Genomic DNA, 26,299 nt, shown 5'->3' on the forward strand with positions numbered 1-26,299 from the left:
CTGGCCAGGAATCCCAGGAAACCCCTGGTGGGCAGCCTCTGTCCGCAAACTCCCAGCCGAAGCGAGACTGGCAGAGGTGGGCGGCCCCAGCCGGGGAACACATGGAATCGTCAGCAGCAGCAGGGTAGCCCCAGTAGCGGTGCGGGAGGTTCTCTTCCCAGCCAGGAGCACTGGGAAGCACCATGCAGCAGCTGAGCCAGCAGCGCCCAAGTGGTCCCCGCCAGGAACCCACAGGGGCAGCAAGGTGGGGAGCTGTGCTGAGTAGCTTTAGCGAGGCCACTGGCAGGTAGGAAGCCCCTGAGAGAGGAGCCCAGAAGTGGGGCAACCAACAGGGGAGCACTGACCTTTTCCCCTGACCTGGCAAACTCTCTTGTCCAGGACAGCTCAGGTCCTGAGGGTGCCAGACCAGAGAGGTCCAACCTGTAGTGTAAACCTGGAGTAATTCATACAAGAGTGATTCACATCCAACCTATGCTCCCTAAATTGTTGCTGGTTTATAAAATGTTTTCTGCTAGAAATCTCTATTTCTCTTTTCTTTGGGAGAAAAGCTGGTTGAGGCATGAAATCATCTCAAATATCCATTCAGATGCCCCCATCATAGTTCAGAGCTTCTCCAAGGGGGCGTATATCCCCTCAGGCAATGACTATAGGATTTATAAACATTTCAAACTGAAAGTACAGCATGTTTTAACCAGAGAAGTGCTGACTTTTAGAACCACACAGCAGGTGGTCTCTCTCTCTCTCTCGATTTTGTAATGAAATCTTTTTTCGTTAGCTACTGCGAAAAGAGATTATCAACTTTATTATTTTATAATTGGTTGCAGTAAAGTCTGAAATGTAGACAAATAATTTCAGCAAGTTTCTTCTTATCCCTTCTCACAAAAAAAGTCACTTCACTGCAGTATTTTGTCACTGATGATCTTAAAATATGGTGCTGTGAAGCTTGCTTTTAAAGTATAAGGCAGATATTAATACAAAGCCGAATTTACAAATGAGAGACAGTTACCCAGTTGGGGCCAGATGTTAGTGCACAGTATCCTCGATTGGAGACTAGATTTTCCAAAGGGCTTTCTACCTAGTAGACACCCAAATGAAGTGCCTGATTTTTTTAAAAGTGTTCCGCAGCCAGTAAAGACTGGAAACCAAAAAAGGGAGATTTAAATGATATAAGGGGCTTGTACTGTTGTGAGTTCCTTGTGCCAACTAACAAGACTAGTGATTCCTAGAGAGATTTGTTTGTCATACGCATTGCAGAGCTTCAGCCACGTGTATCTGCTCAATGAGATGGAGAAAATAGTTGTGACATTAAATCTTTGCCATTTAAGTTTACCTGATGTTGCTTGTGGCTTTAGAAGTGATTCTACTATATGCCATACTGTGTTGTTTTGGTAACATGCTCGAATAACCTACCCACACAGGCATGTTGTACACGTAATTTTCAAACAAGCTCTCAGCATATTTACGTTTTCATCACTGAATTATTTCAGTACGGTACCTGTCTTTCCCAAATAGTAGCATGAAACGTTAGTGTACATTACACACTTTCTATGAGACCATGCTATGAGACACTTTCTTGAGATGTCTCCATTTCTGCACAATCCATACATATCACTGGAGTAGCATTTTCAGGTGGAGCAGAAAATTCCAAGCAAACCATTTTCAGTAACTGCTAAATCTTCACTGTGGAGACCTATTCAAATATGCAGCTGGGAAGAGAATTTGACTAGATGAGGTTTATTTAAAACTTGACTGATATATTTTAAGTATTTTAACAGCTACTTTTCATTGGCATTTCTCTTCCTTTTTTTCACCCTTGATGTGCATTGCAGGCATTATTGTTAAGCATTCTACCACTTCTGTAAGGAAACTGTACTACACTCGATCTTACTCGGAGGAAGATTTTTTTTTCTGATAGTCACTTAAAACGATACCTTTCTTAATTTCATCCCATTACTCCTACTTATACCCAGTATTATTATGCTAAACAATTCCTCTTTCTCGCTCCTTTGAGTTACCCACACCCTATTTCTTTTAGGTAGCTATCTATCTTAGTCAGTGCTTAAGATGCCTTTCATAGCAAGTAAAATTGAATGTGGATTCTCTGTATAATCACCTCCAACACTTTTAGCTTACAATCTGAAACATGAGAAAGTACTCAAAGGTTCATAAGTATAATTAAATCTAATCATTCCTCTGGCAGGAACTGGAAGCACAAATCACCATATGAAATTAAGATGTTAAAAGGAAATGTCAAAACTCCTGCTAAGCCACATAGTTGTATGTATACTACCCATATGGGTCTAGACTGTGATACTTACTCAGAATAAGTAGCACCTTACCACAAAAGGTACTCCATTGAAGTCGGTGGGACTACAGGTTGAACTTCTCTAGTCCAGCACCCGGAGGACCTGACCAGTGCTAAGCCAGAGAATTTGCTGAACCATGGAAGGTCAATATTGTCTAGCAACATTACCAATATTCCCACATCTTACTGGGCTCTTAGAAACAAACTTTATGAGACTACAGGAAACTTGACCACACTCATGATAAGTGGACATCCAACTAACTAAAATCATGCCAGACCACAGATGTTGCCAGACCGGAGAATGTCGGACTAGAGAGGTTCACTCTCTATTTGTACTGCAAGTTATTGTTCTTTGTGAGTCAGGGTATGCAGTCACGCCCTAAATTATGATAATATCTTATAGAATGTTTGGGAAAATGTCAAAATAGGTATTTATCTGCATAGCAATTAGTGGCAGCTGAAAACAGAATTTTTAGATGGAGACCAAAGAACAGGGTGACAATGGGTGCCATAATTCTTCTGTTATGTATCTGGTATTATTTTTCCATACTCATCCTAGTTAGAGCATGCAGACAGATGAATGACAGTATTTAAAATTTTTAGAGCTGGAAATGTTGGCCATCTTTTATTCTTATGTAGACAATCATACTTTACACAAATCACTGCATGTGAAATGGGCATCTTGAGAATAGTGAGAGTTTCAGATTGCCTTAATAAGGTCAGAGAATAAGGATGTTAAGTATCGAGTAATTCACTAATGGAATAGTCGATGTATTTTTTAATTGACTTTTAGATTAGTCAGTAGGGCAGTACGGCTCCTTTGAAATGCTGCCACAGTGTTTCAAAGGGGCAGCGCCAGACGGAGCCCCGGATTAGCTGTGTGACTTTTCCCCTTTGAAATTCTGTTGCTTTGAAGTACCCACCTTCTTCCCCATTGCTACCTCTATCTGATAGAGGCATCAAGGCGGGGGGGGGGGGGAGGGAGGTTTGATGCGACTAGTCGACTAGTCCTTAACATCCCTAGTACAGAAAGAAACGACTGTAGAAAGGGAATACAGCACATTGACTTAAACTTTTTTTTTAACTAATAACTGTATTTTAAAAATGCATGCAAGACAGTTACAGAGTACTGGCAATCAATTTGTAAAAATAAAAATCTACTATTTACATACTAAATATTGCATACTTTAATTATTCTAGTTATAAATAAAAAGTGTGTAATTATATTTCACTGTTTATAGTGGTATCACGTTCAGAACATGTATCTGAACAATGGAATTTGAAGCCCTTTTATGCATTGTTACTCTAGAATTAGTGGAGTTTCCAAAAGATTTAGCAGTCCAGGCTGAATCAACTCATTAAGCATTCATCACTCAGAGTTTGTTATGCCCTTTAGTCCAGAAACTCCAGTAGTTTGTTTGGATTACCTAGTCATGGAACAGGCAGATTAGTACATTGGGAAGTGTTGTCAATCATATGCAACAGGTTGTCAACCCATTGCACTTCAACACTTCCTTTTCAGAGAACTTGCTTCCTTTGGACATCTCTGAAGCTTCTCCATTATGTCTGCTTCTTGTCTTCTCTCTGGCTAGCCTGCTACCTCTTAAATGTCCTGTGACCTCACCCTGCCTGTGACCTAACCCTGCTTCTCCTTCCCAAAGTAACTCTTAGCTCCGCCCCAACATACATAAACACACTGAACACACAGCTGCCACTTGCAGCCCATCTCCCATCAGTCTGTGTCCCTGAAGGCCTGTCCAGCCTCTGGTGTTTCTCACCTGAAAGAGGATTAATATGGCATGCAGTTAGTTAGTTATTTGATAGTCAGAAGATGTATAAAATCTGGGAAACATTATGAAAATGTTTGTCCCCTGTCACTAGAAATGTTGACAGGTAGATTTACAAGTATATACCAGTTCATTTAAAACTTTTTTGATTAAAGTTTTTATGTAGCAGTATATACATGATTACTATTCTTTTTAATTCCAGTGGCATGGAATTATATAATTTTCAGTCCTTTATACTAATGTGCCATAGAACAGAAGTGCCAAGAATGTAATGATGAAGTAAAGATTTAAGTTTCCACTCTAAAACCTTAGAATATCAAGAACAAAACCTCCAGTTCATCAAAAAAATCCAACTTGCCTCAGTTGAATAGCAAGATACTTTCTGAGAATCTGACACTAGCTGACAAACAGCAACAATTGTCATGATAATTGAGTAAGTAATATGACAATACATGGTACTTCTGTGGTGCCTTACAACAGGGGCTCTCAAACAGACCTTTATAAATGTAAATGAATGAAGCTTCTTATCAACTTAGTCCTTTTTTTTTGTGAGGTAGATAAGTATTATCACAGTTTTCTAGAATACAAAACTGAGACACATGAAGATTGTGACTTGTCTGAGGCCTGACTGGGAAGTAGAGTTCAGCTAGTAAATCGAAATCACCTAATTTCATGCTTTCTTCTGTAATTTTTAAAATCAGATTAAACACAGTGAAATATTAGAACTACATCTGAGTGCACTTCTGTGGGAAAAATTTGTGTGCCATTTACGAAATTCAAACATTAAAGATGGTATGTTTGAAGTGTTTCTTGATAACATTTATTCATCAGTGAAGTACACTAATTGTTTCGCTGACATCCGCAACTTGACTTGCATCATGCAACACTGGGGCCAGAACTACAAACTCCTGCTCTAGTGTGTAAACTTATTGATACAGTAGTCCCAAAGGAAAAAGATAGCTTTGCTGCCATGAGTAAAGTATTAGAAGAATGTCATTAATCAATATATCACTTAGTGTACCATTTTTTTTGTTCATTTCTCTCACTGTAACCCTCACATTTTAAGAAAACAATGTTAAAGGTAAAAATGTTGTTCCCTCTGTGTATTTAACTTTTAAATGCACAATTCTGTTGCAATGTAAAACTAATGTTTAAATGACAGTGTTTACTTGAAAGTGAGTTAGTTTGAAAACTAGAAGAAATACGTTCAGGTTTTTGTGGCTTCACTGTAGCATTTTTCCTATTTAAAAGCTAGTGTTTCCTCACCCTCACTGTTACATGAAAAACCATCACAAACATAAATAAAGCGGACTCTCTAAAAGCTGAATGCAAAGTGCTGTAAAAAAAACTATAATATTAATGATTTTTTCCTAGTTCTCTTCAGTTGTAATAACCTTAACTTTCAAAATGGGACTAAAGCTCAGGAGTCTCATTTTTTTAAGCATATGATGCATCTTTAAAAGACTTACTTACATTTTTATATGAAACTCACCCTTTTCCCTCACTGCAGATCTATAGCTGACATGATGCCCTGTTTCTAGAGGGATTTATTTTCATACATTAGTATTCTCTGTGTTTTTACATGTGGACAAAAGAGTTAATTTGCTTGATGAAGTTATTTTTGACACATAATAACAAAATCCTCTCATAAAAAAAAAAAGCTGGAATTCCAGAATTTATAAATGAAGAGGATTTGAGGGAATGTAAATTTCCAACAAAAAAACTGGACTTCTAGAACCTATAAATTATCATGATTTATGGGAATGTAATTGTCCAACCAAGACAGATGTGTATCTCTTGGAGTTTTCAGATCATAGAATCATAGAATAATAAGACTGGAAGGGACCTCGAGAGATCATCGAGTCCAGCCCCCCAGCCCTCAAGGCAGGACCAAGCTCCGTCTACCATCCCTGAAGATGTCTATCTAACCTGTTCTTAAATATCTCCAGAGAGGGAGATTCCACCACCTCCCTTGGCAATTTATTCCAATATTTGACCACCCTGACAGTTAGGAATTTTTTCCTAATGTCCAATCTAAACCTCCTCTGCTGCACTTTAAGCCCATTACTCCTTGTCCTGTCCTCAGAAACCAAGAGGAACAAATTTTCTCCTTCCTCCTTGTAACACCCTTTTAGATATTTGAAAACTGCTATCATGTCCCCCCTTAATCTTCTTTTTTCCAAACTAAACAAGCCCAGTTCATGAAGCCTGGCTTCATAGGTCATGTTCGCTAAACCTTTAATCATTCTTGTCGCTCTTCTCTGTACCCTTTCCAATTTCTCCACATCTTTCTTGAAATGTGGCGCCCAGAACTGGACACAGTACTCCAGCTGAGGCCTAACTAGTGCAGAGTAGAGCGGCAGAATGACTTCACAAGTTTTGCTTACAACACACCTGTTGATACAACCTAGAATCATATTTGCTTTTTTTGCAACAGCATCACACTGTTGACTCATATTCAACTTGTGGTCCACTATGACCCCTAGATCCCTTTCCGCCATGCTCCTTCCTAGACAGTCGCTTCCCATCTTGTATGTATGGAACTGATTGTTCCTTCCTAAGTGGAGCACTTTGGATTTCTCTTTATTAAACTTCATCCTGTTTACCTCTGGCCATTTCTCTAACTTGCTAAGGTCATTTTGAATTATGTCCCTATCCTCCAAAGAAGTTGCAACCCCACCCAGTTTGGTATCATCTGCAAACTTAATAAGCGTACTCTCTATCCCAATATCTACATCATTGATGAAGATATTGAACAGTACGGGTCCCAAAACAGACCCTTGAGGAACTCCACTTGTTATCCCTTTCCAGCAGGATTTAGCACCGTTAACAACAACTCTCTGACTACGGTTATCCAGCCAATTATGCACCCACCTTATCGTGGCCCTATCTAAATTACATTTTCCTAGTTTATCAATAAGAATATCATGCTAGACCGTATCAAATGCCTTACTAAAGTCCACCACTTCTCCCTTATCCACAAGGCTCATTATCCCATCAAAGAAAGCTATCAGATTAGTTTGGCATGACTTGTTCTTCACAAACCCATGCTGGCTATTCCCTATCACTTTATTACCTTCCAAGTGTTTGCATATGATTTCCTTAATTACCTGCTCCATTATCTTCCCTGGGACAGACGTTAAACTGACCGGTCTGTAGTTTCCTGGGTTGTTCTTATTCCCCTTTTTATAGATGGGCACAATATTTTGCCCCTTTCCAGTCTTCTGGAATCTCCCCTGTCTGCCATGATTTTTCAAAGATCATAGCTAAAGGCTCAGATACCTCCACTATCAGCTCCTTGAGTATCCTGGGATGCATTTCATCAGGACCTGGTGACTTGCTGACATCTAACTTTCCTAAGTGATTTTTAACTTGTTCTTTGTGTATCCTATCTTCTAAACTTACCCTCTCTCTGCTTGTATTCACTACGTTAGGCACACCTCCAGACTTCTCGGTGAAGACCGAAACAAAGAACATCTCTGCCATTTCCAAGTTTCCTGTTACTGCTTCTCCCTCCTCACTAACCAGTGTCCTGTCTTTGGTATTCCTCTTGCTTTTAATGTATTTAATGCCGAATTGGTCCGGTAGCACCGACCTTTAGCGCAGCGAGACCAACCCGGCAGCACTCCATCTGCTCTTGGGGACGCCTGGGGCAGAGCAGCTGGGGTACTGCTGGGTTGGTCCCGCAGCGCCGCTCCTTGGCGCTACTGGACCAACCCAGCAGCACCCCAGCTGCTCTGCCCCAGATGTCCCCAAGTCAGCCGCTGCTGAAACTGATCAGTGGCTGACTCCAGGAAGCCCGAGGCAGAGCTGCTCTGCCCCGGGCTTCCTGGATTCAGCTGCTGGTCAGTTTCAACAGCAGCTGAATCGGAACGCCTGGGACAGAGCAGCTCGGGCGCTGCCGGGTTGGTCCCCGCAGCGCCGCACCTCGGCGCTTGAAGGAACAACTCAGCAGCACCTCAGCTGCTCTGCCCCAGGTGTACCCAAGTCAGCTGCTGCTGAAACTGACCAGCGGCTGACTCCAGGAAGCCGGGGCAGAGCAGCTCTGCCTCAGGCTTCCTGGAGTCAGCCGCTGGTCAGTTTCAGCACCGGCTGAATCGGGGACAGCTGGGGTGATGCCAGGTTGGTCCCGCAGCTCTGAGGGGCAGCACTACAGGACCTATCTGGCAGCAGTCCAGCTGCTCTGCCCCTGGCTTCCCCGATTCAGCTGCTGGTCAGTTTTAGCAGCGGTTGAATAGGGGAAGCTGGGGGCAGAGCAGCTCCTATGGTCCGGCTGCCCGGAGCACTTCCGGGTTCCTGATGGTGCCGGACCCTCAGATGCCCGACCACCGGAGTTTTACTGTACCAGGAGTAGACAACAAGCAGCCAATGGGCCATACACCATTTGCCAGTTAGACCCTGGCGGGCTGCGAATGCTTTATTTACCTATGCTCTTCTGATGTGAAATGTGAATTGGATTTTTTTTCTCTTTTATTTTTCAACTGGAGATCCTCCAAAAAATCCAGAATGTGGCAGATGGTATTTTCACATGCTTTCAACCCCAGAGTTGGACAGAGAGATGTTCTGTTCTGTGTAGCATACCTTAATACAATTAAGAGTAATCTGATCCAGACCATCAACAGGGAGCGGGAAAGTGGGCAAATGTCCCAGGGCCCAGCAATTAAAAAGGGCTCTGAGCTCCTGGCTTCTGCTGCCGCTACTAAATTGTCACTGGAGCCCTGTGAGGCATGCTCCAGGCAGCACTGAGGCTGCTTGGGGGAAGCTAGCCTCAGCCTCACTCCTTTCAGGGATGTGGAGCTGCCTTTCCCCTCCTTTCTCAGTGGCTTGTGGAGGCTGTTGGTCCCTCTGAACCTGAAGTTCAGCTTTTGAGATGAGAAGTGGAGCTGCCTCCTGATGGGTCAGTGGCCATCAATTGGCCACTTCTGTCATAATGACTGCACCACACAGAAAGCTAGTAAATGGGGACAGAGGAGAGCATTGTCTTGCTTGCTGGAGGAAGGACATGGAGAGAGTTTCCAGCAGCCACGGAGCAAGCCCCCTGAGCATATATTGAAATGGTCATGGAATTGTCTGCATTGTGCACTTTTATCTGCTGGGTACTTTCCCCTGTACAGTTAATAATAAAGTTGCAACCTAATTAAACCACATCTAGTGTTCTCCTGGTAAAGCCATGCAAGCTTCTTATTTACCAATATAATGTAAACAGTTGAATCCCAAAATTAACATGAAAACTATCGTTCAGGTTACTTTTGCAACATTGAAAATAAGAACATGAAAACCTAGTTCACACTTCTCTCTTCATGTGTCTTTTACATCCCATCCTAAAATGAATGTTCCTGCTTATTTGCAATGTATACTATATATCATCCAGTTTTGTTATATTTAGCTGCAGCTTCTTGGCTATTCCCTGATCCAAAAGATATACTGTTTGGATATGGTATTATAACTGCACCTTATGTCTACTTATTTTTTGTAGAACACCTGCAGTCCACAATATGTTCCATTTATTTGAACAGTAAGCCCATGTTTCCCATGCCAAATGAATTTTGACAGGGTGAATATTATTGCTCTCTTCAGTGTGTTTCATCAGAGGATGGCATATTGCAGATGTTTACTAGCTCTTAGGAAAGTGTACTCATGCTTAACAGTTGTTGTTTTTACACGCTATATAAAAGAGTCAAACCAAATGATGGTGTTGAAGGAATTGTGATTTGTAGGATATATTTTAACAAACTGTTTTGACATGTATTGCAGGTGATACAATTATACATTTTATAGCAATTACTTTGTTTGATTTGAGTCTTTAGCTGTTTTGTTATTTTTGTTCCTGGATAGTGATGTGGGTTTTCTTTTAAAAAACATCAGTAAATTAATAACTTGGCACTGGAGTTTCTCATAACATGCTTACTCTTTAATAAATAAAACTAACCACCCTGGGACTACACAATTTCCAGGATTATAATAAATTTCCATTATGAACAAAATATATCCATGTATGTGTTTAACATAATTGGCTGTTGATATCTGTATTATTTTACATTAAATCTGTGCTTTTGAATATGTTGATAAAATAAGGAAAAAAGAGTAACAAATGGGCATTTTTGTATCTGTTTTAATTATAACATTATGTGTCATTTTAAATCACTTGCAGAATTTTAGCTGAGCATTATGATTCTGATGCATGCAGTCATTATATTTAAGTTGCAAATTGGGACAAAGCATATGGCTGATTATTAAGCAAAACTCCCTATTAATGTTATGTTACAAACATAAAAACCTTTCCTAAGTGTAGATCTCAAAATGCTGTAGAAAGAAAGATGAGTATCAGTATTCATGTTTCTGCAAATGGGGAAATTAGGAATTGAACCAGCCTATTTGAGGCCATGTAGCGGTTTAGTGGCAGAGCTCAGAGAAGAGCCGATGTGTCCTGATTCATAACCCTTAGTTCTCTCATCCATTTTGCCATGCAGTCTCCACTTAAAAAGTTGATGGGGAGTACTGCTTAAAGTCAATGAGACAACATAGATCTGAATTTTTGGCATATTTTTCATATATAAAAATATATTTGTGCTTTCCAAGGTCCTTACCAGAGATCCTGTTACTTTTCATTTGCTTTACTTTTGGTTTAACTTTGTTTAATTTTATTTATTCCATGTTTTCTTTCTGTTTTGTTCTATTTTTAGTTGTGTCTGGTAAGTTGAAAATTTTATTGGCCATCTTCTAATCATCGTATCACTGTGACTGGAACTTCTCTTCCCCTTTCCATCCATACCCTTCCATGTCCTTCAACCAGTCAACTTCCATGTTTCACTTGTTATTGACAAGACAGACTGCACAGAATAGATTCTGCATGAAGTATGGGTAACTTTTTGGCAAAGAGCAAAGGTAATGGGTTGGTAACTTTTATCTGTTTTTAAGTGATGTACAAGCTGGTTCCTGACTTAATTTTCCCTCTATTACCACAAAAGTCATATTTAATGCTTTCCTCTATAATCAGTCTATTTATTTGAAAAGTCCCAAGGGCAGTAGAAGTCATTTTTCCCTGGTAGCTAATGTCTGCAATGTCTTATGGAGATAAAGTATCCATAACATGCCACACATGCACATTTGAACCTAGTTAAGAAAACAAACTTAAATTAATATTTTGTAAAGTGTTTTAATTTTTTTTAAAAAAATTTCCAGTGCAGTGAACACTGAAAGTACGATTTTCAAAAGCACTACGCTGTACTCGAAAAACACTAAGCAGTATGGAAGGCATTCATTTTACTCTTTAATGGCAGCAGAATTGGAACAGTGCTCTGAGTGCTATTGTAAATCACACCCTGACTGACTGACTTTTCCCCTCCCCTCTCTCTATCTGCACAATACTCCTGAGAAACCCTCCTCTGAAGTTGAAATACAAGGGCCACCCTCCCCATTTCTCTCACAGGCAGCAATGAAACCTTTTCTTTATAATTATATAAGTTCTTCAAACTAGTGCAACAGAATATAGTTTAGAAACCCTTATATCTGTGTGTCATTGTTCTAGTGAGGTAGTGAGACCCTAAATATACCTTTATAGTAAAGAGGGTCAGTACAGAGGATGGGAATCCCAAGGGCAGGATAGGGAAACTGGAAAACTATAAACAAGCATCCCCTAAGCCTAGGCTCTTAATCTACCCCCCACTGCACAGTGGCAAACACCATGCAGTTTTCCAGTCTAGTTGCAATACTAAATTAAATTCCTTCTGTCGTTGTCAAAAAAAATCTCCAATACCCCTCTTCCATGACATTAATTGTATCCAAGTTTTCTGTTTTAAGAAGATAGTGATCACTATGGGTCTGTTATTATTTCTGTTACAGTAACATCTACATTGGGGCTTTATCTGATATAGATTCTTAGTTAGGTTACTCAGCCATTGTTAGCATTTGAGCCCAAATATAAATCACTCCAGAATTTTGCTTGAAAATTCTTACAAGGAACATTAAGGGTATTTCATTCTGATAAAAATAGGGAACACAGTCACAAGTCAGATAAATGGATAACTCAAAATATTGCCTTATGTTAACAAAGAAAAGTTGTCCAGAAGGGGTATTTGGTATTCATGGGCTTCATCTATAGGTCGCAGTTGTTTGAATATTTTAAGCTGCATGCCCTAAGTGACATGGGAAGCATAAGATGTTTTTAGGGAAGGAAAAGACCACACAAATGAAAAGAACACACAATTGTTAAAATTCCTGATTCAAAGCACTCATTTCACCTTGAATAAGAGGGGAGAATAGCGAATGCTTTGCACTGCTGATAAGAAATGAATTTGAAAAATGTAAACAGTAAGTAAAAGGACTTTTCATCTAATGCAAATTTTTCCAGGTGCAAGAAGTGACAGCCTAACAGACTTTATATGCTATTTTTTTCTGGGCTAGCTCCGTCAGTGTATTTAATGCTGTCAAGTACTCTAACTTATTTTGAATGTAGCTGACATAATTTTTGACATTCTGTTTACTACTAGATGAAGTAGCCATTTAAGTCGGTGTAAATCAAACAGTTTGGACAATGCTGGCACTATTTATAATGTTAGGATTAGCAGATGTTTCAAATTTGCCTTCATTTACATATATATTTTATTTGAAAATTCCCCCGCCTATGTAAATGAAGGAGGAATTCAGACACACTATTGCTTTAAATTCATTTCTCTTCAGTAATTGGAATGAAGGTTTTTCAATGGTTCATTTGCATAGTAGCATTTCCGGGGGAGGGGGGGAGGGAAGTGTTGGGTTAAATTGAAATTTTTTGAGGCCCCAACTTCATTAGATTGCTCTAATAGAAGCAAATAAAGGCTTTTTCCCCCCTCCCGGGCTATCCTAAATCAAAGAAGATGGGTTTTGTGTATGTAAACCTGAATGTGCAGTTACTCCATAGCATTTTGTACAGTAGTGGGCAAAGTGTGGCCCATCAGCCAGATGCAGCCCTAAGATTTCTCTATTGTGACATGTGGCCACTCTCCTCTTTTAAGACCCGATTGTGACCCATGTGATCATTCCGGTGAATGATTACTCATGTAACTCAGGTCACTGATGTCAATGAGAGTTAAAACTCACTTGGCTAAAAGGTCACAAACTAAGATACACAATCAGGATGTTAATAGGGAGCACGAGAACAAAGAATCTTGGGTCAAGATGAAGCACTGAATGATGCTTGTGTTGCAGCTCCATAATAAATGGTGTTTATAACACAACTACCTTTGAAACAAATAAAGTATGGTGCTCAAGCACCAGGAAAGTTGTCACTTGGCTTTCAATAGGGTGAATATTGAACTGCCAATTTTAGTGTATTTTTATCTCCTTCAGAGCCTCCCCATTTTGTTGTGAAACCTCGTGACCAGGTAGCTGCATTGGGCCGGACAGTGACTTTCCAGTGCGAAGCAACTGGAAACCCTCAACCAGCCATCTTTTGGCGACGAGAGGGAAGTCAGGTAAAGCCAACTTTCTTTTCTTGTTTCATGCCAGTTTTTTTAAGTCATAATGTCAGAGAAGAAGTTGGCATTTGCTGCAGTTGTTTACCAGAAAGAGATAACTGCTAAGCCTGAAAATGCTGTGCACCTTCTTTATTATTGTTGTGCAGGCTGTACCTCCCTTAACTGGGACTCCTTGGTCCAACAAAATCCATTGTCCATACTGGACCACAGATAATCCTGGACCAACGAGCCAACAAACAGGTAGTTCTGGCAGCTGGAAAGGATGAATATATTCTTAGTGTGTGGTTATAATCACATTTTTCATTAAATGTTTCACTATTGAGAAAAATGATGAAATATCTACAGAGTGATTATAAATGGGGCCAAACCAGAATACTGTATCCAAAAATCCCAAGAGCTTAGCTCCTGACCTAGCACTGTACTTGGCTGAACCACGAAATCATTTTTAAACACCAACAAATTTTGGAACATTTTTGATCTGGGCTTTGTGGCTTGCGCTCACAGGGAAGAATAATTTGCTATGTTTATGTATGGCTAACTCAAATGAGCGCAGTTCTACAGATTGATTCCTCTCCCGGTGCTATTTGTAAAGTAGGTGGTAAATATACTGTCCTACTTAGTTAAATGATTTTAGATTTACTGAAAAAAAGCACAGTATAAAAGCTTAGTTTTTTATGTTGTTTAATGCCCTATGGTTTACTTTTTTGGGGGAGGGAGCTGATTTTTTGAGAAAATACATTGCATGAAGGATTGTTTTTAGTCAAGACAGGATATTTTTTCATTTTTCTGTTAGTAAGAATATTGTTTGGTTGTTCTTGATCTTGAGGGATAGTTGTGCTTTTCTAAACAATAGTCAAAATTTGAGCTTGGGATTGATTCTTTCTTTTAATTTGTTAAACATCTGCCTAAATAAAATAAACGTCGTCACTAGACCAAAATTGAGCTGGTTACCTCTAGTGTTAGTTCATGATATAAGTGAGCTGCTATATTATGTGCACTTTTATTTATTAGTATTGGTGGGGACCTATAAGTAAGGTCTTTTTTAATACAAAACCCTTTGGTTTCATTGGGTCCATTTGAAATTTACCGAGTGGCTAACACTATGTAGCTAGAATTGGAGGAGGAAAAATGTCTGCACTTATTTTTAATTTAAGATTCTTTGTCCTCATTGTTTGTACATTTTTACGAAAAGCCAAATATAGTCAGACAAGAGAAAGCCATAAAAATAATGTCAACGAAGTATAGAAACTTATTTTTTTCCCTTAGAATGTTGAGCCAGAGATGAAAATCTAAAACCAGTATTTGATGTAGCGCATGTATGTCATCTTGGTTTCATCTCTGACTTGCATTACCACTATTGGTATCATAATATCTAACTTCAAACCAAAACTATGTCAAGGGAAACTTACATAGAACTTTATTATACAATGCATAACTGTTCATAGAATAAAGCCTATGATTACTCAGACTAAAACAACATCAGTTTAAAAAGAAACCTCTAAAACATTCCATTCACATTCCCTCTCCATTCTTTGGCGGCCTAGAGTTTGAGCACAAATAAGGAAACAGGCACTTTCTGTATGCTTTTGAAATAAAATCTTTTTTACCAGAAGAAATGCCTCAATCTTGATTTTGAAAGATGGTTATGTGGACATTTGTATGCACATTACTTTATACAGTATGCAGAAATACCACAACTGTTGGCACATTTACAGAATCTGTGGATATCAGTACTTCTCTGAAACCTATTGAAATTGAAGAAATGTCTGCTATAGATTTCAATGGACACTGGATCAGGCCTGGTAAAATACATCCAAAGAAAAGTACATAGATGTCCCTACCTTTTAAAACAGGTCCAATAACTAGTGTACAATAATGAAAGGCTTTACACATACACACACACACACACTTTGTGTATAATGCAAACGTATAATAAATGTCCATGTGTTTAGCTATATTAAGGTGAACATTGCAGATGTATTATTCTATCTAACCTATTTATTTCTCTCCCTCTCTTAATTGTATATGTATCCTAGAATCTGCTTTTCTCATACCAGCCACCTCAGTCATCCAGTCGTTTTTCAGTATCCCAGACTGGCGACCTCACAATCACAAGTGTCCAGAGGTCTGACGTTGGATACTACATCTGCCAGACTTTAAATGTTGCAGGAAGTATCACGACGAAAGCATACTTGGAAGTTACTGATGGTAAAGTGAAGATAATTTTATTTTTATAAAATGTATAACTTTATTTTACAATTACCAATTTTATTTAAAACCGCTTCAGGAGTGGAAGAATATCACTTCAGTACTGGCAGGAGGCTGATTGCTTGTTGCCCAAATACATTCCCAGTGATTAGGGACTGTATTTGTACTTTGAGCTACTCCCCGTATTGTTGCAGTCACATAGTTATTTTGAGTGTTCTGACTCAAACAGAACTAGAGCTTATCCATATACCCACCCAAGGAAGCATCATTCCCTCTTCTGTGTGGGACATACCCTGTGTGGCAGGACAGAGAGACTGAAAGTCTGGCCCAGCTAAAGTCAGTGGAAGTTTTGCCACTGACTTCAGATGGGCTAAGATTTCACGCATAGAGTTTGAATTAATTAATAAACTCAATGAGTGACCGTGAGAAAAATTATCATTAGAAAATGCTGATTGGGCAACAGCTGAAATTAATAGACACATATTGACGATATCTCTGATAAAGAGGTTTTTAAAGTATTTTTTCTCCATAATATTGTGTCCAGATATTTCTACAACTGGGAATTACTCAAATGCCAGAGTGTAATTTTACTTAAAATTGAATAGCTAGTGAGGTGAGACATAAATAAATATCAAGTCTATAGATATATACATTTCTCCAGAATATTACCTTGAAACAAAAAATATAATATCCTACATTTATATAGTATCTGTTCTCCTTAAGATGCTCAAAACACTTTAGAAACCTAACAACCTGAACTTCTGACTACACTGGGAATGATTTCAGCCATCTCACTGCAACACATCACAACAGGTTACGACAGGAAGTAAAGTATAAATCATGCCAATGAAAATGCAAGGTGGCATGTAGGTATGCAAATGCAATTAGCTGACTTGGAATTTTGCCAAAACATCAATGTTAACATTCTTCAGATGCGAAAGGGTCATGAGATGTTTAATGATCACAAATTATCAAGACTTCAGTCTTATGTTTCATACCAACAAACTAGGTTTGAAGTCACACCAGTTCCCATAAGGTTGTTGAAGGGTGTTGTTTTAAGTTGTGGTTATTTTGTAGTGTTTGCACATCTCAGGATATTATGAGGAGAAGATACTGAAATATGGTACCATAGGTTTAACATCTGGAAAAATTGCTTATTTTCTGGTGAACATAATGCATTTTTTCTTTTTTGCAAAGTACTTTGTGCTGTTATGTAAGTAGAGTGTTAAAAGGACCCATCACAGATAGTTAATTTATATTGAATGTAAGACACAATACAATTATTACAAATACTGTGAAAGATTCATATTATGATTTCAAATTAGTATTGTCAGATAAATTCTCAGATAAGTAAGTGAAGGAAATGCTTGTAAACTATTGGTTTGGTTTTAATTGAAAAAGCTGTTGTTTTTCCAGAAATCAGCTTTGTATTTATTCAACTTTACCATTAGACAGCTTCACATTAGAAAATAATACATGACTGAGTTGGAAGTAAATAATACTTTATTATTTAAAAAAGCTAAATGTTTTATTTTAAAAAAGCCTGCATATTTGCTGAATCATTCTCTTTCCACCCACCATCATAGTTTTCTATAAATTAATGCTCAAATTCCAAGTCCCTAATTATACCGACCCATTAAATGGTAAAATATATACAAAGTGAAGAATGTTTCTTTTCAAAGACACTGAGAAATTCTTTGTCATTTCATCATGAGAAAACGTCTTCATCTTGGCCTCTGAGGATAGAACAACAAGCAACGGGCTTAAACTGCAGCAAGGGAGGTTTAGGTTGGACATTAGGAAAAAGTTCCTGTCAGGGTGGTCAAACACTGGAATAAATTTGCCCAGGGAGGTTGTGGAATCTCCATCTCTGGAGATATTTAAGAGTAGGTTAGATAAATGTCTATCAGGGATGGTCTAGAGAGTATTTGGTCCTGCCATGAGGGCGGGGGACTGGACTCGATGACCTTTCGAGGTCCCTTCCAGTCCTAGTATTCTATGATTCTATGATTATCTCATCTAAAGACAATGGAACTCAGAGGGCCCTTAGAAAATGCCAGTTCACAACCTATGACCCTCCTCGCCTTTGAAAATAGTGTATTGTATATCATGTTAATATTCAGTAGCCATGCATGTCTTCAGTTTGTTACAAAGCATTAAGCAATTGTTGTTGCTTAGATGATTAGACAATTGCTTTCAGTTGGAAAAATCTATTTCCTATTGTTTCTCCTGGCAGTGATTGCAGACCGGCCTCCCCCAGTCATTCGACAGGGTCCTGTAAATCAGACAGTAGCTGTGGATGGTACTTTAGTGCTCAGCTGTGTGGCCACAGGCACTGTAATACCCACAATCCTCTGGAGAAAGGATGGAGTCCTCATCTCTACCCAGGACTCACGCATCAAGCAGCTGGAAACAGGAGCTTTACAGATCCGATATGCCAAGGTAGCTTGAAATGACAATGACTCTCTAGACTTTTTGTAAAGGACCCTAACCTTCAGCACTCTACTATGTGAAAATAATCTATAATTACACACACACATATGCCACCTTAGTTCAGGATCTCACACTTACAAACGGGTGTATATAGGAAAAATACATAATGTTAATGTCCTTTCCCATACACCTTCATAGCAACAGTGTTAAAAGATGAAAACTCTTTCTCTAGGCTTCTTGGGTACAATTCAGGGTTTAGTTTCCTGTTCCTATATAGTACCTGTTCTTTCCCCTTTATTGATTCAGGATTATATGGACATATGTGGTAAAAAGTATATGGAAAGTAGATCTTCACGACAGAAATCTATTTTACAGTCATTAATCAGGTCTGTGTAGATGACTTCCTTGGGCAATTGGAGCACGGTTTTTGTTCATTCCAGACAAGTTGCATGATGTCTTAAAATATTGTACTGCTCTAGCACATCTGTTGTTACCTGCTGGCTGTTTGTGCCTTGATATGTCAAAGTCATAAAATTATGCTACCTGTTGATGCAGTGAACACCTGGTCACAGAAAACCCCACCTTGCCAATGCAGAATTTGTAACTCTGACCTTTTAGTTCTGAATATGATGGGTGGTTTTTTTGTTGTTGATGTTTTTTCCTTGGTAAAGAGATTTGATTATAGTTTCATTTCTTTGATCATAACTCATAACACAGGTGGACAAATAAATCTGTTGTTCAGATTTGGATGCGAATACTATAAGGGGAGCCTTGTATTTGGATTGCTGCAGACTAAAATATACCTCAGTCCAGAGACACAAACCTGCACATGTCCCTGTGTACTATGTAAGCCTGTCGTAAGGTTGAAATTCACTCTCCTGTGAATAAATCCCTAAATGCCAGTAAAGTGGGAGTTTAGTGCACAATCTCTCATGTGGGGATTTCAGTTCATTTTTCAACATGGACTTCTGTGGGAGGTTTGCTGTGTAAGAAATGCGTGAGGACTATAGGATTTGGCTGGCAATGTCATTCATTACAGAATAATATATTAAAGAGTCTTGGTATTTTCCTGTGCCTTCTAAATAGCATAGAATATATATAGAGAGAGATGTTCACTTAGCACTAGCAGTATGTGAAGGCCTCTCCTCAAACATGAGATATTTCTAGAAGGGAAATTCTAATGTGTTTATCCATATTCATGGTGATATACTGATTTGTAGTCACTTTTCCAGCCCACTGAGTTCCTGATTGTTCCAAATATTTATTTTCCACTTTTCCTACCCAGCTGGGTGACACTGGCCGGTACACCTGCATTGCCTCAACTCCAAGTGGGGAAGCAACCTGGAGTGCTTATATTGAAGTCCAAGGTAAATCAATCATCGTTTCTCTGTTTGAAGAAAAACCATAAATGAAAATCAGAAATAAACATGCATCTGTGATCTAACGTTGTATTTAATTGATAATACAGCTGTGAACATCATTGAATTCCCCATCCTCTTTCTATCCATCTTAGTTGTTTTCCCCTTTTTGTTAGAATTTGGAGTTCCGGTGCAACCACCAAGACCAACAGACCCAAACTTGATTCCTAGTGCTCCATCAAAACCTGAAGTTACAGATGTCAGCAGAAATACAGTAATACTGTCATGGCAACCTAATCTGAATTCAGGTGCAACTCCAACATCTTATATAATAGAGGCCTTCAGGTATTACAATTCTCATGTGCTCTGGTTGTACTTACACTTTGTATGTGGTTAAATAAGTATACTCTAACCTGCTGTTGCCTGTGTTCTCTCCTTAGCCATGCATCTGGTAGCAGTTGGCAAACTGTAGCAGAAAATGTGAAAACTGAAAGTTTTACAGTAAAAGGGCTGAAACCTAATGCCATTTACCTCTTCCTTGTGAGGGCAGCTAATGCATATGGACTTAGTGATCCTAGCCAGATATCTGACCCAGTGAAAACTCAAGGTAAATCTATTTATTGAAGTATTTATGTTCCGTGACATCTGGAAGGATATATTAAAGATCAATGTAAGATGTGGTGATTATATTTATGCTGATTTTAAAATGCTATCTAAAAGTCTCTGTATATACTAGCTGGTAAACCTGCATTGCTCAGAGGCTGCATTTTTCTTTAAAAGCTGCATGAAAAGATTCTCACATTGTATAAAAATTATTAGGATTCCCTTATGGCAAATATTGTTACTCCTTTTAGAGTCACCTGCCTTAGCAGCACTATGAATTTTTAGTTTTGTGAAGTTTTCACACAAACCCCCAAATTCTATGGAAATTATATGACCATGCTTAGATATTATCAATTTAAAAGGAAAATCAAGCTGTGATTATGATTCAGTGGGAGAGAGCATGGAGTATTATGAGCTGTATGTTGTACTGTATTGGGGAAGCAGAGAAATTAAAAATGTGGAGGATCCAGGATACCGCTTCACAAGTAAAGAGGAATCCTCAGCAAAATGCTTACTATTAAAGGTAAGTCCAGAGAAGGAAGTGAGATGTCAGTAAAGCTACAACCATGGAGTGCCTCTGACTGGGTGGGGTTGATTAATCACCTGTGAAGCTGTGTTGCCGTGCAGTTTAGAGGAAACACTGGTTACAACCCCTACAGGCAGAGTCCTGCAAATCCATGGATATCTGCTTTTTATCTGCGGGCATCCATGGATGCGACTTGTGTATATGGATGCAGATACACATTTTGTATCTTAAACCCTGAGGATGATAGTGCAGTTCATTTTTCTAGATGCGGACACAAATTTTGTAGCTGCAGAGAGCTCTACTTACAGGGAGACAGATGGAATTTTTGTCCCCACACTACTACAGGCAGTCCCCGGGTTACATGGATCCGACTTACATCAGATCCCTACTTACAAACGGGGTGAGGCAACCCCGCACTAGCTGCTTCCCCCCAGCAGACCAGGGAGACGCAAAGCTAGCACCCCTCCCAGCAGACCAGGGAGACGTGGAGCGGCTTTTCTCAGCAGACACCTCAGCTTGAGAATAAAGGACTGAGGGAAGTGAGGTGTGGGAGAATAAAACTGAGCTCTGGAGAAATGCTTGGCTAGAGTTTCCCCTATAATATGTACCAGTTCCGACTTATATACAAATTCAACTTAAGAACAAACCTACAGTCCCTATCTTGTACGTAACCCGGGGACTGCCTGTATAACAACATTGCATACATATGGGGAAAGAAGCCTCCAAAATACAATTACGTGTTGGACTTCCCTGGTCCAGCACCTTCTGGACCTGACCGGTCACGAAGAAGAGAGTTTGCCGGACAAGGGGAGGTCAATTCCAGTTCTTCTGCTGATAGACTCCAGGCATTCCCGGGGCCTGTCAGCAGACTCAACCAGGCTCCCCTCCCAGCTGGCAGGCTACCCTACCCCCTTGTAACCCCTATGAGCTACTGTGCTCTCTTTGGCTGCCGGGTACCCAGCTCCATGGCCAGTCCTATCCATTGGGCTCTGCTCCCTGATGCCAACCTCTTGGGCCTCTTTTGTCCAGTAACATCCATGGTCCTAGCAGACCACAAAAGTTGCTGGACAAGAGAGTTTCAATCTTTATACTATTTCTAGAGCAGATGGAAATCATGGGCTTAGTAGTAGTATTATAATACATTTAGATTAACACAGAAAACAAATGAAGTTGTGTCACAGAACTTAGGCACTGTGCAGTCAGAACTATGCATTCATGTGTTTCCAATTCAATAACTTTGCTGAATTCATGAGAACCAAAGATTGAGGAAATAATATAGATGTGAAAAACTTTTGAGCCAATACAGACAGGAGGAATTATTTATCTGATTGCCCATCTACCTCTAAACTCACAATACTAGTTGTCACATAGGCAAACTACCCCTTGGCCATCAGATGTTATAAAACACTCCTGAGAAAATGCATATTCATAAATCTAACACAGTATGACATTTATGCTAAAAGCAAAATTCTCTCTCCCTCATCACCATATTATGAGTGCTTTTCAAGTATTTCAGAGATGTAATAATGATAAACTCTCAATTTCTTCCTTACCAGCCTGCAGGAGAATTAGTTTGATTAGTGTGTGTGTGTGTGTGTGTGTGTGTGTGTGTGTGTGTGTGTGTGCGCGCGCGCGCGCGCTTAGGCACATGCACTGCTGTTTGTGAGTATATCTGCACTGCAATCAGAGATGTGACTACAGAATGCAAAGACAAACCTGAGCAAATTTTGATACAACTAGCTCAAATAGTAGCTGTGAAGCTGCAACAGCATGGGCTTCACTGCTGGAGTGCATATGAAGGGTTTCAGTAAGTTTTATTCAACCCATGTTACAGACCAAGCTGCCATTATTATGATTCTACAGTTTATCCCTACCTGGTCCAACACCCTTGGGACCTAACCCATCCCGAATGAGGGAATTTATTGGATCAAAGGAGGTCCCCTGCCACCAGCCTCCCAGCCTGCTGCTTCTCCCTGTCACTGGTTCCAGGTTCAGACTTGGGTGCTGCATGTTAGCTGGGACTCTCCGGATATGGAGCTCCATAGCTACTGCAATCCCACTTCTGCCCTGCTTGGCCGGATCTCTCCGGTGACAGGACTCATTGGTTCCCTGCTGCCCCATTCAGTCAGGGGTCCTGGCTGGCTCACACTCCCCAGTGCTTGGGTTCTCTGGTCCAGTAACATCTGTGGTCCACAAAGACCAGAGATGTGACCATACCAAAGTGTCCCGGATTTAGGAGGTTTAATCCGTACTGTTTTTTGAGCATCTAAATTGATGCTGCTCCATGTGCTCTAGTCACATCTCTGATTGCAGTGTAGACAATTCACATTGTGAAAAAGTTCCTGAGGGAAAGCCAAGTCAAAGAAATGAGTTTTGTGTTCAGCTCAGATTGGTTGGGTTTTGATTGTTCTCTTGTGAGAATTAATTCCAAAATTGGACTCAGCCCATTCCATTTCTGCACCCAAACGCTTCCCCTGCTGGTTGACAGTTTCATTGTTCCAGTGGAACTTAGCCATCATGGGAGATCATGGCCACAGAAGAAGAGATGATCTCCCAGGTACCTAGGATTAATCACATGGAAGAGTGTAAATAACAAGTGAGACCTTTAAGTGATTTCTGTGTTCTACGGGATGTCAATGTTGGGGGGCAATTCACTAGAGTTACATTGATACAGCAACCTGCATTGCTATGCAGGCAGGCTGCTGTGTTCTACACCAATTCAAGTTTTTCAGGATTCGTGACTTCTGTTTTAGATGTGAGTTGCTATATCAAGCCTGAAACTCCCACATGCATGTATGATTGTGGCCTAGTGTGCTCTTTATGAGATGAGGCAAAATGATTAGAGCTAAGGATGTAAAATCCCATTAATTGGCTAATCATTAAAACATTGTTTAACTGGTTAGCCTATTAAAGAGGATTGAGCGCCCCCCACATCCGCTTTATATCTGCAGGTACCTGAACATGTGGATTCAGATATCTGTAGCTCATTTTTGTGGATGTGGATACAAATTTTGTATCCATGCAGAGCTCTAAAAATAATCTGGTCAATTGAAGATGGAAGTGGGTGTTTTTCTTTTCCTGACTATTTGAGTCTCCTGTGGAACTGAGGAGATCAAAATGACATTAAGTCTGTATGCCAAATTAATAATCTGAAGGCATATGTCCTCAATAATGGGAAATGTTATAAAAGTGTCTACTTCTTGGAAGCATTTACCTCTTCCTCCCACTATCACCTCAGTCTCGCATGAATTTTTCTCAAGAAAAATAGGCCAAAATGTTGACTTCTGGTCATAGAGAGTGATTTGTTTTAGAGATCTTGTGCTAAATACATATCAAAGGGGGCAATCCCCCTCTTCCTCACTTGGCTATTGCTGTTTTAATATTAGTAAAGTCTGAACAGTTTACTTGGATCTGTTCAGATGCAGAATATTGATAGTCTTAGCTCTAGAAAGTTGAAAGTCTAAATGACAAAGCCGTAGAATAGATAAGCTGTACTGAGTAGTTCAGAGGTATGAATGACAAGGTTTGTTAACAGTTTACTAGTGGGCTGCACCCCAAGCTTGCTACACTTGCCAATCTGCTGCATTATGACATCATTCTGTCACCTGGCAGGAAAAACATTTTTATATATAGAAAGAGATTATGTTGTGGGTGACTCATCTGTTGTGCCATCTTCTCTTTAGGCTGCTACTTGTTAAGATTACTCTCCTCTTAAATTCCAAGCAAAAGAATGATAGAAATTTACATAAATCCAGGTTGGAGATTTTATTGTCTTCAAGAATATCATGAGGAGGAAAAGATGCATGTATAGGTGAACCATTTGGTAGTGTTTAGCTACTCAGTAGTGTGTTTATTTTAATAAGTCTTCATGATTTGTCACCCACTGGTTGACATAGGCAACACACTGATTATTTTGTTTTGAAGTAATCGCACACGCTTGTGAATATGCTGGAGAAGCTATATGACAAATTGCCAATTGGCATAACTCTTATAGTCTCAAATGTGTTTCTAGATAAAAAATTTGTTCAGATGCCAATAACTTCGTATGTAGATGGATAAATAGAAATTCCTTAATTTGATTGCCAGTGATTTGTGTAAAAAATGCACTGTGTAATGGACTGGAATATAACCATTCCCTCAAAAGTTACACTTTTTCATGCATCCCCTTCTTTTTTATGTAAGCATTTTCCATAGGGAAGTCATTAATATTCTGCCACTCTAAATCCTCAGATGGGCTATCCACCTGCAACAAACTTGTATCTGGTTTTGTTGCTGTCGTGGGTATGCGTATATACCTTTCCTCTGGGCTTTTTCTCTGGCCATTCTTGTGAACAGGAAGATATTGACATTGTCAAAAAATCTGCTGAATGTTTCAGAAAGAAGAATGCTTGTGTATCTCAAATCCTTGCCCGGTCACTAGACAAGATTAGACACAGAGAATAGTACGATAGAGGGATATGTATGTGACATGCACACACATATCTCTGATGGTAAAAAAAAAAAAAAAAAAAAGATATCAGCACTTTTCATTTCATGCTCTGTTGCCATTATAGTTCTTGTGTATAATGAGGCAAAAAGAAGGAATTATGAAATTAATATCATAATGCAATACTGTGTTGTCCACGGTACACATACACTTCAGATATATTGACAATGAGCACATTACAAATCTGTCTATATATAAAGAGAGTCATTTCTTTTCAGCCCGTCATGCTTTTTGAGAGCTGTACGTGCAAAACATCCTGACCCCATGGTACCAGCTCAAATGATAGAACACATCACATGAAATTCCTCTTTTCATATGTATGAACAGCCCTTTCAACAATAAGAGACCAGTATTAGATTTACAAGTGTTAAGGGAGCCAGATGGCAACTGCGCTTTGCTCCTGCTCAATGAAGTCTCCTGTCATTGGAAGACCTTGCATCAGAGTGGTTCATTTTTCCTCATTTGATTACTATACTACAGTTAATAGGTAATTAAAATGCAACCATAACACTTGCTAGCATGTGACTGAATTTATTTTTAGACATATCACGCTTCTGTCCCTCCTTGATTGTTTCCTGTTGTTCTTTTTTTTTTTTTTTTGGTTTTTGAAGTAGGCTGTAGGAGATTCTCCTCTTCCCTGCAGGAAAGAGAGAGTTGCATGGTGAGAGGTGATACTATTGCTGCAATTTACTATTGTTATCCTGACCTTATTCTTTCTTTTTACTCTGCTTCCCACCCACCCACCCGTTTCTCCCATCTCCCCACATTACTTCCACTGAACAAAGCAGTTTGTTTCGAACTGGGAACAAATGGGTTCCTTTGGCCAATTTGCTGTGGAAAAAAAAGTTTCACATAGTTCTTTGTCCTGCACATTTGGGCTATTCTAGCGGGTACTGTGAGATAGACCTGTTTGTCAATCAAATTACATATTTGGAAGACTATGATCATTTTTAAGAAGGGGTCCTTACTCTATTTTAGATGTTCCTCCTACAAGCCAGGGTGTTGATCACAAACAGGTCCAGAGAGAGCTTGGGGATGTAGTTCTGCATCTTCACAACCCTACTATACTTTCTTCTTCCTCAATTGAAGTTCATTGGACAGTAAGTAACATTTATAAAATAGGAACTATATTTTGGAC

General features: G+C 39.5%; 1 protein-coding gene across 3 annotated transcripts in view; it reads left to right on the forward strand.

The window, feature by feature from the left end:
• ROBO1 (roundabout guidance receptor 1) overlaps positions 1-26,299 on the forward strand; it is a 1,035,646-nt gene that overhangs the window by 928,636 nt on the left and 80,711 nt on the right. For 2 of the 3 annotated variants that reach the window (XM_075909735.1, XM_075909745.1), the window contains exons 9-15: positions 13,420-13,544; positions 15,584-15,755; positions 17,992-18,197; positions 19,474-19,555; positions 19,723-19,891; positions 19,987-20,153; positions 26,140-26,261. In XM_075909735.1, coding sequence (XP_075765850.1) covers positions 13,420-13,544; positions 15,584-15,755; positions 17,992-18,197; positions 19,474-19,555; positions 19,723-19,891; positions 19,987-20,153; positions 26,140-26,261 — 1,043 coding nt within the window. Of the gene's footprint in view, positions 1-10,775; positions 10,785-13,419; positions 13,545-15,583; positions 15,756-17,991; positions 18,198-19,473; positions 19,556-19,722; positions 19,892-19,986; positions 20,154-26,139; positions 26,262-26,299 lie in introns of all 3 variants that reach the window. The other variant, XM_006136943.4, reaches the window with a different exon arrangement.

The sequence above is a fragment of the Pelodiscus sinensis genome, chromosome 1 (assembly GCF_049634645.1).
Source record: "Pelodiscus sinensis isolate JC-2024 chromosome 1, ASM4963464v1, whole genome shotgun sequence".
NCBI classification, from domain to species: Eukaryota; Metazoa; Chordata; order Testudines; family Trionychidae; genus Pelodiscus; species Pelodiscus sinensis.